Source organism: Ixodes scapularis, unplaced genomic scaffold (assembly GCF_016920785.2).
Source record: "Ixodes scapularis isolate PalLabHiFi unplaced genomic scaffold, ASM1692078v2 PGA_scaffold8__174_contigs__length_109621045, whole genome shotgun sequence".
NCBI classification, from domain to species: domain Eukaryota; kingdom Metazoa; phylum Arthropoda; class Arachnida; order Ixodida; family Ixodidae; genus Ixodes; species Ixodes scapularis.
The window spans coordinates 97,057,063-97,083,437 of record NW_024609883.1 but is presented as its reverse complement, the minus strand read 5'-3'; the positions used below and the strand labels follow the sequence as shown (position 1 = coordinate 97,083,437).

The window sequence follows — 26,375 nt, the reverse complement described above, 5'->3', positions numbered from 1 at the left end:
TTGACAAGATGTTCGAAGGCTTCGTACATATGTACGCTTAGGAGCTGCCCGCAGACATTTGCTATATCACCAATGTGACAGGATGGTCTTACAAATACCCGCTTTACACGCTGTCTGCAGAGGGTCATTCGCGCGATGTGCTTGAAACGTTACCGAAGCTTTACTTTGGTCACGACAAGACTGTTCGCAGACGTGCTTGAAGCATGCATATGCACGAAACAAACAGGCCTCGGACATGCTTCAGGCGAATCCGCAGGTACTTTTCCGAGTGTCTTATGATCATTCCGTAGCCAATACGGATCGCTAGTTCGTCTTCCTCTTGCACATGGTTTGCGATGATGTTAGGACGCTGAGCTCTTCTTAGCTGATTGAAAAATAAATAGTGGGTAGACCTCAAGGCATCTAGCGTTGAGGTCTATCCACTCTTCTTTCTATCAAAGCCAATCAGAGCTCAGCGTCTTTCTGACGTCACCGCAACTCCTGCACAAGAAGCAGACGACTTGCACTCCGCGTATGGTTCCGGCCAGGGGGGTTTTCGGGGACAACGGCGGCCATTTTGAAAATGTCCATTGTCTTATTTTCGCCTATGAATCATGTGCATCGGTGGCATATAATGGAGAGTTATAGCAAACCGGAGAACCGGTCCCGGTTTGGTACCCGGTAGCCGACCGGTGCCACTGCGCGTGCGCAGAGGTGGAGATTAAAATCGGCTGGCTGCAAGTGCACCGACCAGGGCCGTACCCAGAAAAAAATTTCGGGGGGGGGGGGGGGGGGTCAGAACCCCCTATCCTCCCCCCTCCCCTGGTTACGGCCCTGGTTCCGGCACCAGGCGTCAAGACGGTGGCATGCCGCTAGGAGCGCTCCGGTTTGTTTGTGCACATGAGTTGGTGTATGGAGTAGAGGGACTCTTTGTTTCTTACCTTCTTGAATATGGTTCCCCGCAAGAGAGATAATATACGGTTGCCGAAGATCGACGTCAGTTCATTCTGGTAACAGGTGGCGAGCCATTCAGCGGCGCTGGTAGCGATGTATAGCAGCACCGACACGAAGCGTTCTGTAGCGTCACAGCTGTCGATGATAAGTCTGCGAGACGAAAACGACCTTGTAAATTCCGTCTCGCATTTCCTTTGTACTTACTATACTTCATTTCACCTTACGGACGATGTTATGAGCCAAAGGGACAATCAAACAGCGCAAAAAGCGCAACGTCATGGAGTGCTCTCTGTGCTTGATAGGACTAGCCGGCGGAGGAGCACGCACAGAGAGGCGGCGAATACCGGCTAGTCCTATCAACTGCAGAGAGCACGCCATGACTTTGTGCCTCTTTCGTGGTTTAATTAGCCCTTCGTCTACTAACATTGACCGCGCTCGGATCTAAGCTGAAACAAAGTATACACTTTCAAAATTGTATCGCGTCTACATTGACGCAAAACACCCAAGTGAGCGAGTTGTCGCAGTCTGCGAGCTAGGCGAATAACGAGGCTGAAAATATATTCATACTTCGTTTCAGTGCGAATCCAGACAGAGCCAACGCGGCAAACTGATGGGACAAATCAAGCAGCGTCAAAAACGCAAATCACTGTTTGTTTATGTTTATGATTGGTTCGACGATCATAGAACACGTACAGAAACATGACGAACACCATGAGAGTGCGCTTTTCACGCTGTTTAATTGCACCCCTCAGCTCGTAGCGTCGACTGCTTCTGGACTTAATTGATGTGAAACCAAGTATAGGACCTAAAACAAAACAGTCTGCGCTATGACATCGAGCACAGCGAAACGTCATGCTCAGCGCCGAAGTCCACGATGTTTATTCTTTAGGTCTAGACCTATCTTAATTATGCAGTCATTCGAAGAGCTTTCTCTGCAATTTGCAGCGTCCGGCTCACACAAGTATTTTGCGGGAAAGTAGAGTCTTTAGGTTACTCAGAATGTGGCTACTATAGTGCCTGACAACTTAAAGGGACACTGGCACCCCGCCCCTCCCCCCCTCCCCCTCCCCTGGCATCCCTTTTTTCATAGGCGATTAAATATGGTGTCCAGGAGGAGACTACCCGATCAGTATTCCGCTACAGAGTCGCGTATATTTTTAATAAAGCCCCCAAAAAAAAAAAAAAAACTCAATTGCTCAAAACCGAAACCGAAACACGTGCTCAAGCCGAAAGCCACGTGACTACACAAGGCCGCGTATTTTTTTTTTTTTCTTTCCACTTCTCCGGCGTGGGAAGCAGAGGACGGCAACAATGAAGTTACGTGCTCCGTTTGTCGTGCAACTTTTCGCACTTATATCCCTTCCGCCCGATGTTCTGCGCGTAAAAATCGATTGCCCGGTACCACGAACGACAGTTTCAAGATAGTGACTCCACGTCCGTCGTGCGCTACCACCAAGTCGTCCAGCCCATGTTACGCCGCCATGTTGACAGTGACGTGTACATGTACTTCCTGTGATCTGTGCAACATCTTTTATTTTTCGTTTGTTTTCAGTCAACGTATTCGCAGCTTCTTGAAGGCCACGAAAATAAGGTTCACATTCTTTTATATTTTTAATATTGAATTGGTTTGGTGTCTTAGATAACCCACAACTTTGAATATATTTCGTACATATATTTTGAACGCCATCCATGGGAAAATAAAAAGAGAGTGAGTGCGGCCGAAACCGGCCAATTTCCGACCGACTTTTTTCAGGCGGAAAGAAACCGAATTTCGACCTGCAAATTGTGTTCTGGATACTTGAACTCTTATAAGTCATGTTTAAATAAAAGCATTGACAGGCATAAATTACCCTGTCGGCGTCCCTTCAACAAAGGCGGGGTGTTGGGATTCCCGTGCGTTTTACTATCACTAAGTATAGCCCATGAGACTGGGGCATTAGCCCATAAAAACGACGAAGAGCGAATCATCGAGCAATAAGCGTGAACGAAGTATGCCAGGTCGGTCTCGCCATTCCTAATAGCTGGCAATGACTATATAGTTTTATGCAGGCTTTTAACGAATTGTGTTCGTAGAAGGCCAGCCTCAAAGTCCGTGGCAGTGTCGAGTCGTTATTTCGAGATATCGTGAGAGGGAAATGTTATGTACGATAACACTCGCGTTAAGACATCGTGGGAAGTGGTGCTGCAAACCAGAGACAGCTGTAAAAAAAATGTAAGAAAGCATTAGACGTAGAAGGACAAAGGAAAAAAAAAACGGACAAGATGTGCTGTCTGTGTTTATGTCCTTCCGTGCTTAATATATACATATTCTTAATTTTCTACACTATACCAACGCGCTCACCTCAAGAATCGGATACAGAATTGGGCTATAAATAGCCAAATTGGGCTAGTTTTATTTGCAGTTGGCGGGAAAAAATGGTAGTTGGCTATTTGGCTAGTATTGGGCTATTTCTAACTATTTCTAACCTGTGCACTGAGCAATTTCTGACCTGTGCTGGAACCAACTGCCTGAAAGCACTTGGGTTTATAGGTTTGAATGTATTTTTAGAATAAGTTACGTGAACATTTGGCGCTTCAGTCCCTTAACCCTGATAAGTGAGCGACAGCAAACTAATTCGTCTTCTTTTTGCGCGCTTTGTGCAATTGTTTACCTCCGAATGCAAGCATGTGCTGTTATTCCTCCATCTCAACAAGTGACGGCGCGATTCCTTGCGGCCTTAACAGCACCTGTTCTGCGCATTCTTTATGTTGTCTGAATTCTGCATAGTTCTCCCGTGTCATGCGCTCGTACGAGCGTTTGAGGAAGTTCGCCGAACGTGCAAGGGACGCCATTTCTGGGGCATTTGATGGATAAAAATGTATTATGTGTCTTTTCTGCTCAAAATAAACGTTTCAAATGACAAGTTTTTTTTTGGGGCTATTTTTGGGCTATTTTTCTGGATCGACATTTGGCTATTTTTGGGCTAGATCTCGTAGACGTTTGGCGGGTTGGAGTTCAAACACCTGGCAACCCTGGTGTAGTGACGATGCTCTTTTGCCACTGGTTGATTGGCACCATCAGATCATTGCTTCGGCCGCCCTTAGTGTGAAACAGAGTATGGGGAATTGTAGTAGACCGTTTCCGCAGCCCGCTAAGCACCCGGATAGCGCTCCGTAATCCGCCACAAGACCTTGAACAATGCAGAGAAAGCTGGCGGCGCGCATGCTCAGCTGCGGCGTTTTCTTCACGGATACCGTAGCGGAGGAGAAAAACGGTCTATTACAATTCCCTAGTATAGGAGGTATTCGTGCGTCGTCACCAGGGAGAGCTGTGAGTAAACCAAACTTAGCGTTTGCCACGCTATCCGCAGCTTGGACTGGCGTGACAGGAATCCGGTCAATGGTCGCTGCCATCATGCACGGGCTCACCTCAAAGCACGTAGGTATGGCCGCCAGTGAATGCACCCCATAGTGTTCGAGATGAGTACACGCGCCAATTCCCTGACCGCCATCGAAATGCGAAAACACTCACTCCATCAGAGGGATCTTGATGAAAAGGCAGGCGAAGTAGACGAACGTGCACAGCAGCATTCTGAAGATGTCGATCCAAAGGATGCGCAGAACGGCGACCGCGAAGTGGGCTCGTCGTCGCACGTTTTTCCTGCAGAAGTCACACATTTTTGTTAGGGTGAAACAACTTGCCGCAAACTAAACACAAAGTTACACTGCTGGCACACTACACAAAAGACAGGGTGTTCGTTGTCAGTTCGAAGCATATTGACTTCGTACTTATGCATACTTCAAACATGTCCGCAGGCAGTGTTTGTATGACCGATGGGAACGGGACCGTTCATTCAAGGACGAAACACGCCTCAGACAGTAGGGAGTTTTAGGAAACCGTTTTTCTACTTCCAATACGGTACCATGAAACCTCCGGTACGGTTCCCTAAAACTGTCTAGTGCCTGCGAACTGACTTTTGCATGATGCATTAGAAGGGCGGCCGCGGCTTTAAGTTAAGGCGGGTTCACGCATACACCGAGCTGACTAGGACGCAACTTAGCACTTACGCAGCCCCGTATGTATTAGCGCTGTATCACTAATACAGCGCTGAGTCACTGCCGCGTCAGAAAGACGCTATCTTTAGCGCTCACTGAAAGCATTGAGGTGCTGTGGTGTATCCGTGAACAGGCCATCAATGATTACTTCAGTCGCGAAGTGGAAGCTGGTGCTGCAGAGTTGCATATCAAGGTGGAACTGTCTCGCGATTCGTTAGTCCCAGGATAGCAGTCGTACCGCTCCCCCTTACAGCGGCGTGACAGGCCGCTTTAGGTCACGGCAGACTGCGCGCTATCTAAGGATTCCAACCACCATTTCGACTGATCACTTGGGTGGGCCACGAGGATGAAGCGAGCGAGCAGTTTTGAGAAAACGTCAAGTTGTAACGATGTCTGAACAGCGGGTTTGGTGCTTCGACCATAGAAAGATAACTGCGCCTGCGCAGTATACGACCGCTAACCTGGCTTTTTTAACTCGCGCGGTTGCGACGATACGAATGCGTGCTGGCAGAGAACACAGTCCATTGATGAGAAAACGAAAGGACATATACACCTTTCCGAAAAACACTCGACCCCAGGGGCAACAAACCGTTTTCGAGCACAGTCACTGAGTTTGAGGCTAGACTCTCACCGGCGTCCCTCCTAACCCTGACCGAGGGGACTGTGATTTCAATAGGAAGTATTCACTGGACGCCATATTTGTGGGTGCTGTTTAGAGCGCATGCTCAGAACGAGCTCACATCTATAGGTTGCTAAGACCGGCACTCTCGATGGTGCGGAATGCACGTTGCAAAAGAACTGTGGAAGCTCGCCATCAGCACGCGCTCTGAATTCGCGCACACAGATATGGCCGCCAGTGAATACTTCCTATAGGCGCAGCCTGCGTAGGCGCAGTTTCAAACGCTGCTGGCGGCTAAATTCTCGTATTTTCCCGCTATATTTTGTATTTCATGGTACATGTATGTTCCCGAGGACATTGAGAAAGCATTGTGCCACATTTGAAAAAACGAAAAAAGCAAAAAAAGCTGTAAACTATATTTGTTGGGTACGCGTGCGGCAGAACGAATGCGACTGGAATGTATAGTTCTAGTTATTTGTTCTCTTTCTTACGATAAGTTTTGACGGCGCTGCGGGATTCGCCGCATGTGAAACGACAAAGCGCTTTGCTGTCAAAAATAAATTGCAACAGAAGAGAGCGGAAAGTCATGCATTTTTCACGCTCACAAATAACGTGTTTACCGATGGACAGGACACGGACATACAATTGTGGAAGTGTTTACGTTCGAACTATATATTGTACGTACCACACGATGCAGCGTTATCCGAAAAGAATTTATTTGAGAAAGATCTTAAATAACACAGTCACAGTCGACGACAGTCACATCTTGACGATCGGATGGAATCCGAGATGACTTCGTTTTGGGGCACGTTTTGAGGAGAGCTTCCTTTTTTCACAACCGCACCAAGGCAAAGAAACAAACGCGACTGACCCGTTTCTCACCCCACCCCGGACAACTATTTTTGGAGATGACTGAGGATTCTACGCGGATTATCTCTGCACTCTAAGAAAAAAAGGGTGTAGACGGGTGCATCAGGCGCTCATGCACCCTTTACCTGAAAGACGCACCCTCCGTTGAGCAGCCAGTGTGCTTTTACACCGACAATGAGCATCCCCCTCTCCCTTAAAAACATCTGGGTGTACCAATGCACCGCCACGCTAGCCACGCGCCCCGATCAGCTTGTGCTTGGATTCCCTCTTGGGGGTCACTTTTTGGGTTGGGCAGTTTCTTAGGAAGTATGGAGCTATCCTGTTCCCTCGGTATTGACAGTAGAGTGGACGCTATGCTTGTTTTAGGCCAATCGGGTCTCCGGGTAGGATCACATGACTACAGTCTCCAAGCTAAAGATAAGCCTTTGCGAGGCTTATCTTCATTATCCCTTTTGGCCTTGAAGGAGCTGCAATTTTCAGACTCATTTCTTTTTCTTTCTCTCCCTAAGCTGAAAGCATGGAAGAAGGCGCGCAGTTAGCGGACTAATGAAGCGGAGGCTTTTTTTATGCCTCGACTTCTCTGTCTGAGCGCGGATAACGGCAGGAGCGTGATCATGTGGTAGAGGTTTCACGGATCACGTAGTAGCTTTTTTCGACCTCGGAATGTCTGCTTCCCGGCATAGGTAGTTGCTTGTGTGCTGTGCTGCGACCAGCGGGGCTGCCGTAGATTTCGCCCGCGACAACGTATTCGAGTGTACCAAGATTTCCAGTGTTTGAAAAGTCCTACGCGTATATCGGCAACAGGGGATTTCTTCAAAAAAGCCCAAGGAATTCATGTGATGTGTTCGGTGTTCGGTTCAGCAAATTACTGCTTCTGCCACATCGTGTTGAATCTTCACGGACCCCTTTCTTTTCGTTTTTGTGTTTGTGTGGTTCTGCAGTGCCCGTGTCGACATATATACCGGATTACATAACTCAAGTCCGGTATTTTCATCGTAAGTGCACTGCAACCTACTCCTTTGCAACAATTGACCGCTTTGTTCCGGATTACCTCTAGAATTAGGCAGTGTCTATTTTCTAGCAGCCGGGAGAATAATTTCCCCGAAATTCTATCGGCAATCACCTGCCATTAGCTGTCTACAATCATGCAACGACTGCATGTGGAATACTGACTTTCTTATTCTCCTGGCGTTTTGTGAAAACACGTTTTTGTCGATACACGTTTTGTAGACACGTTTCATCGACACCAACGTTCCATCGTCACTCGTTACGCAAAATGCACGCTGTAGGAACATTTTGTCGCGCGTGTATCTCTGAGGCGCGTGCTCACCGACCCAGCCCAACCGTTCGCGCCACTTCGTGGCGATAGTCTGCGGCGGCTCATTACAAAAATGTTAACCCACCTGTCCCACCCATACACGTCATTTCGCGGATACATCCTGGGGCGGCTCATTACAAGAAAAAAAAGGAGAGAAGCTAATATGGAAAAGCTAATCTGAGCTGTCGATAAAACGTCGTTCGATGAATTAAAGGCGACTGCCGGTGGAATTGTGTGGAAATAATTCTACCGGCTGCTGGCAGATTGGACACTACCCAAGACTCACTCCGGTTCTTGTTGGTTTAGTAATCATTTCAGTTGTGTAACAGCTTCTTTGTACGTCTTCAGATATCACGGATTGCTTGCAAGTTTGTACCTGTTTACGGAATAGGCTGTCTAATAAACTTCTATGATATTTGAAAACAAAACCGTGTGTCCGTTTACCTGCCTTTTTGAAATCACCGGGGCCCACACATTTTTTACTGTTTTCCTTGATGTCCTAAGTAGGTTTATGAAGTCATGAAATGGGTGCATAAAGTGGTGTGACCATGCACCTTTGAATCGGGTGCATCTGTGTTCTCTCCGAATTCAGTGAGTGTAGAAAAAGGTGTAACAGTACACTATTGAACGGGGTGCTCCTGTGTTCCCTTTGAGAGCAGTAGGTGTAGAAAGGAGAGTAATGGTACACTATTGAGCGGGGTGCCTCTGTGTTCCCTTTGAGTGAGGCGGGTGTATGAAGCGGTGCAATGGTACACCATCGAATGGGGTGCATCTGTGTTCCCTTTCATTTCATTGGGTGTAGAAAAAGGTGTAGCCGTACACCAGTGAATGGGGTGCACCTGTGTTCCCTTCGAATGAGATTTCTGTAGAAAAAGGTGTACATGTGTACCACACCAATGGGTGTACACGAACTCTCATATTTGGGGTGCACTTGTATTCCCACAAAGGGTGTAGTATATGTGACAAGCACTTACACCCCCTATGGGTGTACCCCATGACACCCTTTTTTTTTAGAGTGTGGGAGGGGGGAGAACAATGTTCACAAAATTGCGTCGAGGGTCGTTCGACGTCCTTCACCTCCTTCATTTCCCGTGAATGTCGAACAGAAAAGCTTGAATGGTAGGCACTCACCAGCCTTATTTCTCACCATGGAAAATAACACAAAAAGGGTACGCCGCACGCATAAAAAAATTAAGTGGAAACTTCAAGAGAGGCGAGAAAACGTCGAATGAAAAACCGCCAAAACGTAGGTAGAGAACCGCGCTGAGCGGGTCTTCACAGTCCCAGAGAGTGGCAGAAAATCTCTAGCTGATAGAGGGCGCGAGAGTCGCACCAGCCGCGTCAGCATCGGCAGCATGGCGGGCATGGTGTATACTTCTACACTGTACTTCTACACCGAGCAACACTGGCGGACGCCCTATTTTGGGCATCCGCCTCCTGCGCGATGCGTGCGATTGGATACGAATTCACTCCGATCGCCGACGCAACGCTCGAGTCGAACATAATTCGGACCCGTGTACGCGCCGAACCTTCGCGCAGAACACGCATCCAACACGCGCTCAGAGCGCCCCCTTCCCCCCCCCCCCCCCCCCCCTCTCCCAAACAATGACAATTCGCGCATCAGCTATACTACAGATGGCGCGCACTTCTGAAAAGGGTCTATCAAGGTGGACTGCCTCGTTACTCGGTTAAGCTCTCCATCACTCGAGGGGATCTTCGAAGGTTTTTCTTACCTCAGAAGGGAATGCAGCGTGTCGACCACGCCGCGACATCGTAAGCATCCGGACAACTTGGGAAGGTCGTCGTCCGTTGGCTTTTCGGATTTCCAGACGCTCCTCAGAAGCCTACGTGGTTGTACGTCCATGGTTAAAGCACAAATAACCGATTAGTAATTTATGGGTTTTCTGGTGCTCGCATCCGCGCCGACGTTTTCGACAGTTCCACTCATGAATCGACTTTTGCAAAAAAAAGCAAAAAAAAAAAACTCGAATTTATTTTGAACAGTTACGAGTTATTAGTAACTTACAGACAAGCCAAGTCTCGAGCAGCCATTATATAGCTCCGCAGGCAATGATATTGCTGCATTCGCCGATAAGAAGCCCTAGGAACAAATCGCAACGCAGGTACCGTAAAGATCATATGCCACACCCTGCGTTCCTTAAAGGGATGCTGAACCGAAATTTGGATTCAGCAAAACACGGCAGTAGAAGTGTGCAACGGGAAGCTACAAACACCAAAACATCACTCACACAGCGACATCTTGAACGGATGACCGTATTTTTCTAAAAAAAGGAGGCGCATTTGACAGATATGTTGACGTCTTGTTTCTCCAAGAAACGTCGAGAAGGAGAGGAAACGGCCTCGCGTATTCTCCGTCTCGCGGCCTTGAGGTGGTGAAGCGTAGAGGAGGAAGCGGAGATATGTTCACGTCACGCGTTTCGTCGGCCTCGTTGTATCGTGACCTTTTTTTCCAAAAATAAGGCCGTCGATTCGACATATCGCCTTATGGGTGGTGTTGTAGGGATTCTAGCGTCCCACCTATCGCCCCCACTTCCTACCCCCCCCCCCCCCCCCTCAATAAAAAAAAAAAAAAAGTTAGTTCGTTTAGAAGTTACATAAGTGATTTTAGGAAAATTTGCATGAAAAAAAAATAAAGCCGTTTCTTTCTGTCGGCCGCCATTTTGCCATCGAACATTTCAGAAAATTACTTGTAAGTTGTGAATGCAATAAAGGTTAGTGCCGAAACTTTGGCACCTGGTTCGTACCGCTAGCGCCACCTCCTGGGCGGAGAATAAGCGTTGGGCGACCCGTGGTCGTTTTTTTTTTTTTTTTTTTTTTTTTTTTTTTTTTTGCAGCGAAGGGAATTTCGCGAAACATTTCTGGCGACATCCTGTGCATCGACGCGATAGTGGATAACATTTTGAAGATTAAAATATCTTACGTCGCATTTTTCTTTTTTGCTGAATTCCTGTTAGTGCGTCTTATGCAACGGTGTGACCAACATGTGTTTTTTTGTTTTTTTTAAAGCATGAACGTTAAAGGGGGTGCTCAAGTGGATTATAAGGTCGTCTATCTAGGGTGGTGATTCGACATACAGGCTCTAAGAATCCCATAAGACCCGAAATTAAGCCTATAGGCGGCCGATTAACCTAATTAATTATAATAAGAAGTCACGGTACGTTCCTTTTTCTGCTCCTTGGCCCAGACACGGGGGGGGGGGGGGGGGGGTTCTAACGAAAATAGCTGCATTACGTCTCCTTCACCCACAGATTTGAAGAAGAGAGGAATCTCCACGTTATTAACTATTTTCATTGTTCAAATTTTATGGAGGTGGTGGGGACCTGAGGATAGTCTCGCCAGCAAAAAATAGTGCCCGTATATTTCCGTTGCTGTAAGTCTACTATAGACTAAATCCAAACAAGCAACATGCCATCAAAAACAAGCTTCTACAAAAAGAAAAAGTACTGGCGTGCCTTTTTAGCTGCGCAAGATGTAGGTCGCGGTAAGTTGTATTTCTCGTTCGATGCGTTGGCGAGAATGTTCAAACAGGCTCACACTTGCGCATGGTATATTGCGATCGCACTACCCACATGCGGGCCATATCTACGTAGTTTCGCCGCGGCGACTGCCCTAAGATGTGCGACCTATACGTAGGTGTGACTCATCTGTCAACTTTTTTTGAGAAAGCGTTTATAAGGGTATGAGTAGTAGATAAAGTGTACGGATTCACACAATAGAAACAACGGATGTCACTAAAATGTGTTTCCGAAATCGGGGTACCCGGTTTCTGATGTCGATCCTATGTACGATATGGATATGCGGGTATCTAGTGTGTGACATCCGATACCTTTACTGTTTGAATCGGTACACTTGATCTACTACTGGTATGTGACTTAAGAACTGTGCAACTTGTAAAACGAAAAATACGGTAGTTCTTTTTTTAATTTCGATTTATGCTTGCGCTAATTTACTTGAAAAATCATTTCACTCACGCACATACACAAACATACATATACACACGCGCACACATCCGCGCGCGCACACACACACACACACGTACGCGCGCGCAAAAAGGAAGTAATGGAATGGCTTCTCTATTTTGAGATTCTTATTGCCATGTTTGACATCGCTTACACATCGCAACTCGTCTTCTCAACAGCGTGAGCATCACGCAGGGCGGTTTCGCCGGAGGACTTACGGGTAAAGGACTACAACGAAAATTCTGGCGAAGGGCGCCATATTGTCTTCATCGTAAAGCGCCAAGTGATCCTGGAACAAAAAGTAGAAAAAAGAAGACGGTAAGTGCGTAGGCGAGCTGGTGGTAGAAGGGAACGACCTGAGACTGGTGGAGAAAAAAAAAAAAAAACCTTTAGTGGAAGAAACAGACAGAAGAGGGAACGTCGGACACGTTCCCTTCTCTGTCTGTTACTTCGATTAGAAGATTTTTTCCCTCTCTGCACCACAATTTCAGCCGTAAAACGACATGATTAAAGAAAAAAAAAAGTTGAATAAATTTAATGCTTTCCGAGTTTTCTATGCTTTCCTGAGCGGGCAAAACCTCGAGGGTCGGAGGATGGCCCTGCTAAAATAATCTATAGTTTTTGTCTTTTATTTTTTTACGCTAACATACTCTATAAATATTGCTGTAGTATATGGTCTATATGTATATAGGGTTTGGTTTAGAGAGCTTTGTTTTCCAAAATACATTTAGAGTTCGTTTTCAGTGCTTTGTTAGCTGAAAAATTATTTCAAACGAATCAAAAAATGCAAAAGCGAAGTTAAAAAAAAATGAAGAAGACTAAGAATTAAACAAGCTCCCGTCACACTGCTGACTAATACATCACCACACAAAAAGACAGTCTGGCGACACTGCCCTAGGCGTCCATCATAAAACGTTGATCATAAAAAAAAAGTCTGCCCGGTGACATGTTTCGAAGCAAACACATGTATGAAGCAGAACATGCTTCGAATGTGCATGAGGTGCTCCCGCAAATAATTCTGCCACTATGTGTGCAGCGAGCAGCGCATGTCTTTCGAAACCGCTTTGATTACAAAAAAAAAATATATATATTTCGCCCTTTTCAAACTGAGCGATCATAATTCCAGGTGTTTCAACGTGGTCGAAGTTGGGCACGTGTATCTTGTTGCCACAAATTAGCTGTCTCATCCAACCGTCGAGTACGACACGAAATGGAAAACGCAGGCGTTTCACTGACTGCAGTCAGAATGATCATTCATCAAACTTTTTTTTTTCTTCTATAAAACTGCGTTTCCGTGTTATTCCGGGAACGCGTCTCCAACAGGTGTTTCTTTCTCGCGTCCTCAAACGTGCTACCTCGATTTTCGCCTAACGACGTCATAGAAGCGTCATAGTTTCTGCCTGCAGAGATCCTGGCGGTGGAACGCCAGTGGAGATCTAATGCGTCAGAAAACATGTTCTGCTAAAGGTTGCTCCCTGCAGCTCGACGGACCACGGAATTGCTTCGGTGGCCTGGAGTTGGGACGCCACGACGACGGTGGCACTTTAACCGCCAGGACCGTCATTTTTTCGCCACTTTAGACTACTTTGAGTTTGGGGCTGTGTTCCACATCTCACCCAAATGACCCCGAGTTACTCCGGCGTGTCATGTCACGCGACAACGCAGATTGAAAAACGCTGGACGCGGGTTGGTTTTAGACCGCCAAGATACAAAGCCCTTACACTAGGGTGAGATCGAGTAAGTTTTGGAACACGGCCTGATGGAAGATGCGTGGGAGGAATAGGACGCTAAGCGCACCTGTCGGAGACGTGTTCAGGGTACCGTGTGCTATACAGCGTGGGCGAAATGGATTGAACGGGCTCGAAACTTACCGCATAAATCGGTTTTTTAACATTATCACGCTAGAATCTACTAGACCCGGGCGAAAATCAGTCCACTTCCAGCTGAATTTCGGAACTGGAAATGAGGCAGTCCAGCTGGATTCCAGCTGGGCCCATCTATAATCCAGCTGGGTCCAGCTGGGTCCACCTATAATCCAGCTGGGTCCAGCTGGGTCCAGCTGGAATCCAGCTGGACTGCCTCATTATCAGTTCCACAATCAAGCTGGAAGTGGACTGATTTTCGCTTGGGGAGGTGCTCGAAGTTGGTGCATTCATTCATTGAGAATATGAATACATCAAACCCCAAGAGTAAAAAAAGAAAAAAAAATTAAAAAATATATAGGTTTTGTCCACGGAAAAATTATCGCTAAGCTTTTTATCTTAAACCCATCAAAAAATCGATATGGGCTATTCTGGTGTTTACTACGAGTGAAAACTATTGGTGAAATGGTAAAAAAAAAATAAGCGCCACAGCGACACCTAGTTATTTAGTGTACACGCAAAGTATAGAAAAAAAAGTTTTTTTTTTTTTAAATTTTTGCTCAGGTGAGTTCATCTTTTTACAATTTTAGTGGAAGCTCCCACAAACTTCAGGCACCTCTGTAGTAAATCCCCAACGCGATAAATTAAGAAACCAACTTATGTGGTCACTTTAAAGGGATACTTCAACGAAATTTGAAATATTCCCGTCGTGTTCAAAAATAGGTTGAAAATGATCCACACTATCCGTAAATGACAATCGCACGTTTGTATTTTGATCCTGGTGGCTGTATTTTTCGTTATAAACGGCCCACTCTGGCAAGCGCTCGGAGAAGGCCCAGCTTAGAGCACGTGACATCCAACGCAATCGTGACGTAGGTCGTCTCAAGACGAGCAAAGCTACGGCGAGGCTGACGTCGAGAGGATGGCCTAGTCGTTCCAGCCACCGAAGCGGCTGCTTTTGTACGAATTTTGAGTGACGGGTTAATCTTCTATAATCTTCTAGGGGGACAATAGCGACTTCTGCGACACACAAAAGGGATTCTCGGGAAGAGGGGAGTTCCTCCTTCCCCTCTTCTCTCGTCGTGGCCGGAGGCGAGACAACCTCCGTCACTAGCTGTCAAGGTTCCTAGACGAGCATTACAAACGAAACGTTAGCGACATCCACCAGGTGCTCTTTGTTAATCGTTTAATTCGTTTTAAAATTCCTTTTCGAGACTTTGTTAACAAGATATTGGTACGTTCCATGTGATACTGGTCTTTTGAACACATATAGACCAGAAAATGAGCGCCGATATTTCGTTGTAGTATCCCTTTAAAGTGCGTCCAATCCATTTCGCCCACGCTGTAGTTTGAGAAGGTATCTGCAACACCGTACCTTTTTCATCCGAGAACGAGATTTTCCGTTTTGGCTGTCTTTGAGACCCGCGACGAGGAAGCTTCCGGTCAGTAAAGCAGCCACCGCGACGGTTACTACAATCCGTGTTCTTCCCAGAGATTCGTCTGACACCAAGACTTCCTGTGAAAGAAAAAAGAAATGAAAAAAGAGAATACAGTGTTTACGTGCATTCCACACCCTATCAAAAGAACCCGTGCAACTAATTTAGTGATTTGCTTAACTCATTGTCTGAGTTGGTGTCTCGACTAGGGTGCCTCGATGTCCTTCTCCTTAGGGTGATGCCACCCTTTGTAGTACCCGATGCCGACAGCACGCGCTCACGGGGAAAATACAAAGAAATCAGCGAAAACAAAATGTCGCCATAGCGCAGTCAGCGACGCAAACCCGTGCGGGGACACGCTTCTTCACGCGCTTCTGAACGAAAAATGAAATTAAACGTGCGGGACAAAATGGCCAGATGTCTCCACCCTAAGCAAAGCGCACATGAAGGCACCCGATAGTCTCGAGTCGACTTCTCTGAAGTAAAGAACAAAAACCTCTCTTGCCTACATGTTCTAGTGTTTATTTAAAAAAAAAAATGACAGATTGATGTTTTTGGCACCTTTCAACTCCTTCACCATCTTCCGAGTCACGTGCGCTGTGACGTGGAAAAGGGGAACCCGCGGGGTTCCGGTGAAGCTCTTTCAGCAGCAAGAACTCACCCACTCTCGACCACGTGACCACTTGCTTGCGCCATCCAGCTGTCTAGAGTAACTGCCCAGGCTCTGCTTGCATAGCCAGTGTATCGCGTTCCTTTTCCTTTTGCCGCCAACTCCGTATTGGCGGAGAAGCGGTCAGGGGCGCCGAGCTGGATCCTACCTTTATGCGGGAAAGCGACCTTGCAGGCGCCGAGTTTCGGGCGAAGAATGTTTCTCGATTTGCGTTTGCGAAATATACATCTTACACTAAAATAGAACAAATTGGGAGGTTCCTTGACCATTCAACATTATGTGTAGCAACTAGATACAGTATAATCGGGTTGTTTTATAACGCGAGCGATGTTTTGTAACATGTCTTCAAAGTCTGGGAAGCAGACGACACGGAGGACAATCGCGTAGCTCGCGTCTGCGGAGCTCGCGGAGTGATACGTGACTGACACATCCGGGCCCTTCAGACCAGACAACAACGCGTAGCTATGGCTTGCGAAAGGACTGCGTTTTCGTCGGCTACTACATTCTACCGAAATCATGCAGAGAAACAGGAGAAAAATGACGGGACGACGGCGCACGCACGACGTGTCTGCTCCGCACGCCGCAGCTTGCCGCCTTACAGCCACGCCATCCGCGCATTCGCGTTTCTTACAGAAGCGACGGTCGCTTCCCGCAGTGCAATCTTGGATTCAACATGGCCGCCTTGGGAGCACCATTGCGATACTCTGCTCCGCAAGCGGAGCACATATATAGTTACTCTACGGCGCCGTCTAGAGTTCCTGTATATGCCTCTAGCGCCGTCCGGCTTCTGGCGGCTCCTCGCGGTAGCAGATGGAGTTGACGGTTTTGTTGACGTCGGATAGATGGCGTCAGTGAAACTCCATATAATAAAATTTCGTCGATGATACCAGTGTTTTGACGGATTTATATTTATGTTGGAACGACAAGATTTATAAAAAAAAGTTCTTTTTATTAAGCAGGTAGTTGCACAACTTGCTATTTTTGTTTTACAATTCCCCCTTTGACGCCACACCGCGTGGCTCTCATGGCCGCCACTCGCGGCTACTGATCGGGAAATATTCAAATTTTTGCCTCATGATTACGCGGCGGAATCGTAATATTTCGAAGGAAGGAGACGTGCTTTCTATTCTTTCTAACAAGGTAAACAACGTCAAAAGTGCAAGGTGAAAATTCTTTCAACGTCAAAATCGTTGTACCCCTCAGCGACGGCGACGAGGTGAGAGCGATAGCGCGTCTTGGTGACGGAGGTGACGGCGACGGAAAGATAATGCGGCGCCGCATTCACTTTCTCCCCATGATCACGTAGGTTTTTGCACGCGAACGCCGCCAGATGTCATCGGAAAGTGGCACTACCTAAGTAACACAAAGTGGGCTCCAAAAATGGGGCCGACATGGTTCTCACTTGGATAGCCCACAGGAGTACTATTCGGGCGGCTCAAAAGGGGCTCTCCTCGTGGGACCCTCAATGGATCTACTGGGCAGCCCACAAGGACCCCCTCATTGGTCCCACAGCCCCCCACATGTGGTTCCTCTGGGATACTAATCTTGTTTAGGGTGACTTCATCTTTTCCTTGCGTTGTGAGGTATTCCTGTGCATCCCAAATTCAACATGAGTCACTTCTCCCACGTGCCTATTGTAAATATTATTACCATTCCGATGTATCAATAAAACATCTTGAGCAGGACCATGAACAATTGGGCGTTTTAAGGGAACAAAATGGAACAAGAAACTGCGCATGTTTTCATATAAAATCCTGTTGAACACAGTGAATATGGACACATAGCTATAGCTTGAGCCAGCTCTACAGAAAAGCTTATTGACACTGAGCACTATAAGACAACAAAAAGCTCAAGGTGCACCTAAGCATTTCTTATGAGTTGTGAATGCGAAAGCCTGCAAGTCGCTCGTCCCCTCCTTCCTTCGTCTGCTGCGTACTTTTCGTCGCCGGTCAGCGCGCGTGCTCCCCTGGTGACCTTAGACGCTCCGTGTTAACGGCGCGCTGATGGACACGCAGCGCCATGGGGTGAGTGGTCATGAAAACTGACGCGCGCCAGCCAATGGAGCCGAAAACGAAATGCATCAGTTTTACTTCGCTCCTTTGGGATCGGGGAAACTAGGTGCCGTTTTCGCGCTTCAAACTGATGACGTCAGCTCGCTCCATAAGAGTGCTTTCGCATTAAAAACAGATCGGGAAACCGGGAAACAAAAGAAAGCATGGGCATTACAAGACACAGGGGCCCAAAAAAGAGACACTGACATAGCAAACCGAACAAGATCGCTTCTTAAATCGCCTAAGCACACAGAATGAGAACTCTGTCTTTTACCTAATAAGAGACATAATGCTAGCAGGGCTTAGCGCCCCATGAAGCTGTGTTCGGGCGTAACGCCCGAACAAACCTCGCACAGTAAATATCCTAAGCTCGTCCTCTAAAAGCACATCTGGAGCCGCCGTCATACTGCTCATATTATACACACACAAAAAAAGAGAGAAAAGGAACACGACGTTTGTTGCACGCCTGTCGACAGAATTACCTACGTACAAATCTCAAGCATGCTTGCTTCATAGAGATGTGTGTTTTGAACATCTCTGCAGGCAGTGTTGTATGAACAATATGACAAGACCATCACACAAGAAAGGAACACGCCTCACGCAGGCAGTGTGCGAAGTCTGCGTGATGTAGTACCAGCGTGACGGCGGCCCAACGCGCATTTTTCAGTAACACAACAGGTGCCGCTGTCATTCACTCCACACCTTGTGGTGCCATTGACAGCGGAAGCTGTGTATTATTAAAGGGTGTTTTTTTTTTTGAGCTATAAACTTTTTCAAACTTGGTGCGCGCGCAGCTGTAAATAAATAAGTTACCTGTTGTGTGAAAAGGCTCTGTTCCAGCAGGACCACGTCTGTAATGGCCACCGTGGCCAGCACTCCGAGAAGCGCGCAGGGAAACGCCGATGAGTAGGAGCATCGCAGGAGACGGCACCAGGAAATGGCCGCCATGGCAACCTGAGCAGCACACGTAAAGGCTGACAGCCACGTTGGCGTTTGACCGTGTTCGAGTGCGTAGCGTACCGTCGTAACCGGTTAACGCTAGAGAGCCAAGATTTAAGAGAGGCAGCAACTTAAACCGTGCGGAGCGTTTGCAGTGCACCCCCCATCCGGGTATTTGTCGCAAGTACGCACACGCTGCGTTGTCGCGTGGCGAGGAGGAAAGCAGGCGGAAAGGCGGAGGTGCTCGCAGACGACCAACCTGGAGCCACTAAATGAGCTACGCTTGGAGTGTCGGCACCAGGGTGTAAGATAGACAGGCGGGGAAACGGCCCATTGAAGCCTACCGCAGCGCCGTGACCGGATTGTGTACTCGTCTGCTTGAGGGTACCCCCGACTTGCGACAGATGGCGCTGCGGCGAGAAGAAAAAAATCGGAATCGGATTTGCGTGGAACTCTATGGGAGACTGCGGAAAAAAAAACCGAGAGCACGACAGTCTTTTATTAAAAATCCACAAAAAAACATCTCCGTCAATTTAGCCGGTCGCCATCGGTCGCCCACCCGGAGTGAGAGTTCGCGGTGCTCCACATAGATGGCGCCACAGAAAAAGAGAAAACCCGAGGGGGACACAATGTGGTCACTCATTTGGCTCTCGTTTCCCGACCTGTCCATCTTACACCCTGGTCGGCACTCTGTTCCCCGATATGGTTGTAGGCGCCGCCATCTTCGTGCTTGTGCAGAGCAGACGCAACTGCCGATCGTCATGATTCAGAAGTGCGACTTCCTCAGCACTAGATTCGGTGTCAGGAAGCTCATGCCATATTGCTTTGCTCTCTCGCGAACTGTTTAAATATTTGTGGATGGCGGAAAAGCGTTTCCTGTGATTTCAGATAAAGATTCAGATAAGTGGCAACCACAATTTTAAGCCACAAAATGGGTAACTGTCAATACTCTGAAGCGTAGCTTATTTAGTGGCACTAGCCCAACCTATTCCCCACCACATCTTAGCACGTATTACAAATACGGTCCATAAACCACTTGACCCTGATCAGACAGCTGGAATCTCTCGGCAATTCAGGCTCTCTACTTAACACACTGGCGCCATCTATCGGGCGGTCCTGGAATAATTCCGTCCTGCGTATAACTATAGACTGAGGTCTTGCAGTAAGTAAAAAAATTCGCTACAAGTTTTAGCAACACTGAAGGCAGATCTTCTTGCGGATACTTAACTTGCAGCTTACGATAGCCACCGACAACTTAAGAAATGCTGACCGTGGCGAGTCTCGTGCATCTGGTGCAGCGAGCAGACGAAACAGTTCGTGAGATGGCGCCACAGGTTGCAACCATTGCTAACCCGGTCGTCTGCGAACAGATTCGCCCTGGAGCCTGGCGAATTTCTTAATATCAACTTTTCGTGTGCCTTTTTTTTATTCTTAAGAAAGGAAGTTACGTTTAGTATTTTTACCAGGTAATGTCTATTACTTCAATGCACATTCGGTGAAAGTTGAAACTTTATATTTGCGGGTGTCGCCTTTTCCTGCTCGTTTTACAGTGCTGGGTTGTATCATAGATAGCCGGTATAAAGGCGCCCAAAAATCCAGATACGTCACACGCACTCCTCCTACATCATACAAAAAACAGGGTGTTGTCGTCTGCAGACATGAGGACAAAATCGTCTGCTGACGCGCCGATCACGCATGTTCAAAGAACGTTTGCTTCGTACATATATTTTCTTTAATTTTTTTATGAAGAATCTGCCAGGACCACTGTGCAAGGAATGGACACGCCTCAAACAATGTATGCAGACTGTCATTTGTATGGTGTATCGGCGGAGTCTGAGCGCTGCTTGGCGCGCATCAATCAAGAACTGGAGACGCAAATTTAAGATATATCAAAAATCACTATCCGTGCGAGTGAAGATAACATCATAATAACGTAGTCCTCTAGCAAACATGCCTGTTTACCAACTTACGAGAGAGAGCGCCATGGCGAAGTTGGCCGACATAAGCCTTAAGCTCTTGACTTCGATGAATCTCGAAGACCAGGCGGTAGAAAGGCCGTAGCAACCAGTCATTACGGTCAACACGGCGGACCCGACGACTAGAAGCTGGAGATAAAAGAAGAATCCAGAATAAGAGTACAGCACCCTTACAAAAACGGGTCTCAACATTCTTTTTAATATTTTTAGACTTCTTATTGACTTTCCGCGATCCTACTGAATTCCTTTATAAACGCACTCTGTTTTGACTATTGACAAAAAACTTTCAAAAGAAAAAATATTGAATTTTTTGTTGGTTTATTTTTAAAAAAAAATAAAAAGAACTTGTAAAGACATTTTTATGTAGGTTATTTTCTAAAAAAATTCAAAAGGAAAACAATAGATTATGTTTTGTTGTAGACTTATTTATAAAAAAATTAAAAAGGAGTTGTAACGACGTTTTTTTTTGTAGGTTATTTTCTAAAAAATAAAAATAAAACTTATTGACATTATTTTATATTATTTTATAAAGATATATTTTTTTATTATTTTATTTGGTCTGCGGTCGTGTGCGGGGTCCGGCATACGGATGTTTTTTTTTGCTATTTTTACTTTTTATTGAAAATTTGTTGACTTCTTATTCACTCTGATTACTCTCTTTTGACTGACTTCCTGTTGACATGGTCAACAGAAAGTTTGTTGAATTTGAGTTGAAACTTTTTTTTAATGATTTTCTTCTGCCTGAGTCAAAAGAAAAGCTATTGACTTTCTATTAACTCTACGTTGGATCTTTTTCTGTTGACTTCCTGTTGAATGTGTTATCAGAAATACTGCAGACGTTCTGTTTACTTCGTGTTTAAATTATTCAGTTGACTTTCTGTAGCCAGTGTCAATAGTAAAGCTACACACTTTCTGTTGAATTTTTATTGAACATAATACATCTTGACTAAATGTCAAAAGTCACTAAGTTTCTCAAAAGTCTCTGACAAGTTGAGAACCGTAGGGAGGAGCTTCCGTTCTCCTGCCTCCAGCGCGAGCCTTCTATCCTTGACAACTCTTCGACGTCTCGCGCCCCTCGAGCTCGACTGCGCAGTCAAAGCACGACGGAAGGCATGGGGCGCGTGCTGGAGGCCAGGCGTTGGGAAAACACGCCCAGCCGTTCTCACTTTGTAAATGACTATCGTGACATTATTGACCCTTTTAAACCAGTAAAGAAGAGCAAAATAACCACTCACGACGAAGCCAGTCAAGGCGCCTTGACTGGTTTCGTCGTGAGTGGTGCTGTGCAGAGAAGCGATAACATCTGTTCTATGAGCCGTTTTTATGGATGCTGTTTTAGCGAACACACGAAATTATTATTAGTTGTACCAATGCTTTTTAGTAAGAGATAGAGTCCACGAATTTCGAAACACCGTCTTCCCTTTGACAGACTTTCGAGAAGGAGACCGGAGACTTGAAAACTTAGTAAGTGCTGAGGTGGTCACCGGCTAAATGATTACCTTAATATGTAGGCTATATAAGGCTCTGGTGCTGTCAACAGTACTGTGTTTCTGGTGTTGAGTGCTTGATGGTGTTTCTGTTTGTGTACGTTGCTAATTTGTTGGATAAGGATGTACCAAAAAAAAAAAAACAATCTCCTAACGAAATTTAAAAATATATTGAAAAATTGAGTGTTTTTTTAAACGTTAATTTGCGGTTCCGTCAAAAGGAATTCAACAAAATTTATGTAAGGAATTCAAAAGAATGTATGTAAGAAGGAATTAAAAAAAAAAAAACAAGTCGCCAATTTTAACGGGAGTCAAATAAGTTGTCAAAACAAAGTCTAAAAAACACAAAAAAAGTTTAAAAAGAAGTTCAATACGACTCGTGAAAATTTTCAACAAAAATTCAAAAGAATTTAACTACAGATTTTTGTAAGGGCAATGTTCCCCGGATGGGGATCTGAACCGTAGACGCGAGTTTGATTTCTTGACCGTTACGTTTTGCATCTTGTTACAAAACCCGGGTCATCTTGGGACACCAGGAGTCCGATTATGGCAATGCATCGCGTCAGTGAGAGCGAGATCATATTTGTCTCTCGCGGGGCGAGCCAATACATCGTTCCCCGACAGTTCGACTGGTAGTAATATGAGGGAAGTACGAGGTCCGTCTGCTGCGACGTGTCATTCGTAGACTAGAGAAATATGGAGCTACCAAACATCGTACATTATCTCCTGACTAGTAGAAAAAAAAGTTAAGTGGAACGTCTGCTATGGAGTGAGTGTTGAGGGGAAGTGAGATTGAACGCAGGCTGAAATCGTGGCCGTCTGCTCTTTCACGTGTTTGACAACTCGTTCTTCTTTTGCAAATCTCAAGTTGTACTGCTGCCGTACGCAAGCTGATCTTGACAGGTGGACGAAGGAGCACTGAGGAAAGGTACATCAAGGGTCTAAACAAATGAATCACGGCAACCGACGAAATCCTAAGAATAGGGACTATGACGATGGCCGTTGAGGACCAGTATTTTTTATCTTCTTCTTTCAACAATACGGCGAAGACCTTGAAATAGCCCTTCACGGGCTTCGCCATATCGCTGAAAAAAGAAGATTGAAAAATACTACTCCTCAACGGCCATCACCATTGTCATTCCTGAAGAAAACGTCAAGTAGCCCTCGAAACGTAGGGTCCTTATTTTTCGAGTTTGGTTGGTTGTCGTCCTTTACCTCTTGTTTTCCCAACTAGAAAGATTTCTCTCAAATGTTTACTTCCAAGTTTTCACATCAAAGGACGCGAGGTCTTTCTAGCCATTCTTTTGTTGGTGAAAAATTTTCACCGAAATACTGCCCGATCGTGAACTCGCGTACGGATACAAAATTGTGGCGTGCCGTCAAATCAGTAGCCATGAAAGCTCTTCCTTTCGCCTTGACCGAAATCGGACCGACTTTGTGTTTGTGTGATATCCTTTTCTTCCTCGAAAGCTAACGATGGCATTCACAGCTTCGCGTTCTCCATTTCTATCAGAGAGGTGTACGTGTATTTGTTGTCTAGCTCATATGCAAGGAAGTTTGGTTAAAGACCGTTAAACTGACTATATTATGTAGTTTATTTTGTCCACAACTCGTTTCTCGCCGTATACGCCGACCCGAGTCATGAATAGATCGCGTGCAAGCTCGTCTGCCCATTGCGCACCTCGTGCGTTCGTTTCCCTGCCCATTGCGCCCACGTGCTTTTGTTTACCCCCTACGCCAACCAATGAAGCATAAACTCTGCTGCGCATACCCTGCGTGTTCGCTCAGTTGCCGTTTTATTGGCGTGCCCCTACAAGTGCCAAACACGCATTTTGACAAGCTTGCTCGCCGTGTACACTTAAGGCGCGGTTCTGACGTCAGGTCGCTGAAATGGTGCGGCTGCACGTGCGTCGCATGCTCAGATGCCTCGCTTGACGCGAATGTGGTTTCTGCGCACGTGCATTGCTGACACCTGGTGAGGGCGAATGCCGACTTGTTCGTAATCGGCGTGGTGGTTTATTACCGTAAAGGCGAGGTCCAGCAATGTCCAGCGAGGACCCCAGGGATCCCGGGAGACCTTCCGGCGGGCCAGCTGAATCCGACCAAAGACCAGGATCAGCCCGAAGACAACCCACTTGGCCACCTCCAACGTCACGAGTGTCGTGTCCAGACAGGACACCTGAAGGGATCGACGAGAGGCAATGAGTGACGCGCCTCTGTGGTGCCTTTGAACGGTGCAGTTGCTGAAAAGTCTTAAGCCCCAGTGACATTGTTCAAGATATAACTTAGCCTGGGACAGGGAAGCAAAAAAGAAAGACACATAAAAGGAAAAGACAGCACACCGCGTCTCCGAAATCGGAGACGTTGTGCCATATCCTTTTCTTTTATGTAACTTTTCTTTCCCTGTCCCAGGTTAAGTTGTCAACTTTTCACCAGCTTGCCCGCGCGCTCATCCCTTACACTGTTCACATTATAAAAAAGACACGGTGTCTGCTACAAACATGATGAAAACATTATCTGGGGTCAAGCCTCAAGCATGCATGCTTAAGAAATGTCTGCTTCCCATGTATGCTTTTAACATATCTGCTGACAGTGTCCGCCGACTGTATTTTGTATGCTGTATTAGCAGTGTGACCGGCACTTTAGGGCGGCGTGTAACTGCAAATAATTTACTAGAAGAATACATTCTACTCCGCTCATTCTCATTTGACAGCGCGCATGCAGCGCCTAGTCCTCCCCTATCGGCCGCCGACGCACCCGGAGATACCGGATTCGCCGAGACAGCAGAGACGGCTGTCTCCGTGACTCGGAGGCTGTGTACGACGATGGATGGCGGCAGTCACCGCTCCCAATTCAAAGAGGAAACACCCGAGGTTGCGCCGGCCCCTTGCAGGTCGTTCGAACGAAGCAAAGGCTGTCGGCTCCAAGGCATTTTCGCGGAGCAGAGGCTGGTTCACATATCTGTGACGGTGGCGTTCACAACAACCAAACCAAACGGCCAAAACACTGGAATAACCGTGACTCATAATTGCTTCGGGAAGCTAGCGCTTGTATCGCCTGCCACGTTGTGTACGGCGAATGCTTGTCCCTGTGACTTCGTCGTTTCTGTCGTTTTGTTTCCTGCGAACGCAACCGAGAACCGGCATTAAGATGTACACCCAGTAAAGTATTTGGCAACTGTTTAAATTGAGCTCGAAACTGCCCCCCACCCTTCCTTACAGCCAGTATCCGTAAACAAATCAATCTACGGGGAGGGGGGGGGGGGGGGGAGAGACAAGAAAGAAAATTTAACGCGTACCGTGGGAAATCTTTTTTTGATCAGTAAAATGCGCCGGGTCCAACCGAGAAGGACGCTTTGAGATTGGTCAGTTAAAGAAGGTCAAAATAAGGAGGGTGAAATGAGAACAAGTTCAACTGAAAACCGCCCTTTTCATCACTTGTTTTTTAACCTAATTTCAAGGCGTCGTTTATTGACCACCAGGCACTGTGAACTCCTGAATCGCTCGAGAAAACTGGCGAGAAACCTGCCACTACATCTTTCTGGTTCCTATTGTATAAGTCACCAATAGACCTTTCCCAAAAATCACCTTTTGTACGCTGCCATCTTTGTCTACTGGCCCGTGGAACGCCTTTGGAGCATGCGCTGTAGCTCTGCTATGCGGTATATCAAACGTTGAGCATGCGTCCACGGCCTAGTGACTCAGCATGCTTCGCCCGGGTGATAAGCGGGTGACCAGTGGGAAAGGCGAGAGGCCGTAGAAACGCAAACGAATTGTCCGTGCCTCCAGCGACGAACTCAGAAAACTCAGCTGGATACACTGATCTTCATAAGAGTCTCTATAATGAACTGACCTCTAACATACAGCCACTGATCATGGAGATCAGTAGCTGCTTTGATTTACTTACACCTCCTGCACCGGTTCAAAAAAATGTAGGGCTGTGTACTACCGGTCGTATCTCAATACACACACCGGAAGTACAGCGCCCTACACTACTCTGCACCGGTGCGGGAGGTGTCTGTAAATCGAACGCAGCTAGTGGCTGAATCACTGTTTCTACCTCCCATAGGTCTCGGCTATCCCTGTTTCAGGAGCACAAATTCTGGTGACCACTGTATTTGTAATTAGCTTAATGGTAAACGATGAACGTTTTTTACAGTGGAGCTGTTAAGGGCTACTTTCCCCAGGATCGTGTCCGGC

General features: G+C 46.7%; 1 protein-coding gene across 1 annotated transcript in view; it reads right to left on the bottom strand.

Annotated features, from left to right (window-relative positions):
- Nucleotides 1-4,590, bottom strand: part of LOC121047612 (ATP-binding cassette sub-family C member 2) — a 44,497-nt gene extending 39,907 nt beyond the window's left edge. Inside the window, exons 1-2 of the mRNA XM_040503000.2 lie at nt 4,445-4,590; nt 921-1,083 (exon numbers count right to left, since the gene is read on the bottom strand). Of these exons, the coding sequence (XP_040358934.2) occupies nt 921-1,083; nt 4,445-4,590 (309 nt within the window). The remainder of the gene's footprint in view (nt 1-920; nt 1,084-4,444) is intronic.
- Between the last annotated feature and the right edge of the window lie 21,785 nt (nt 4,591-26,375).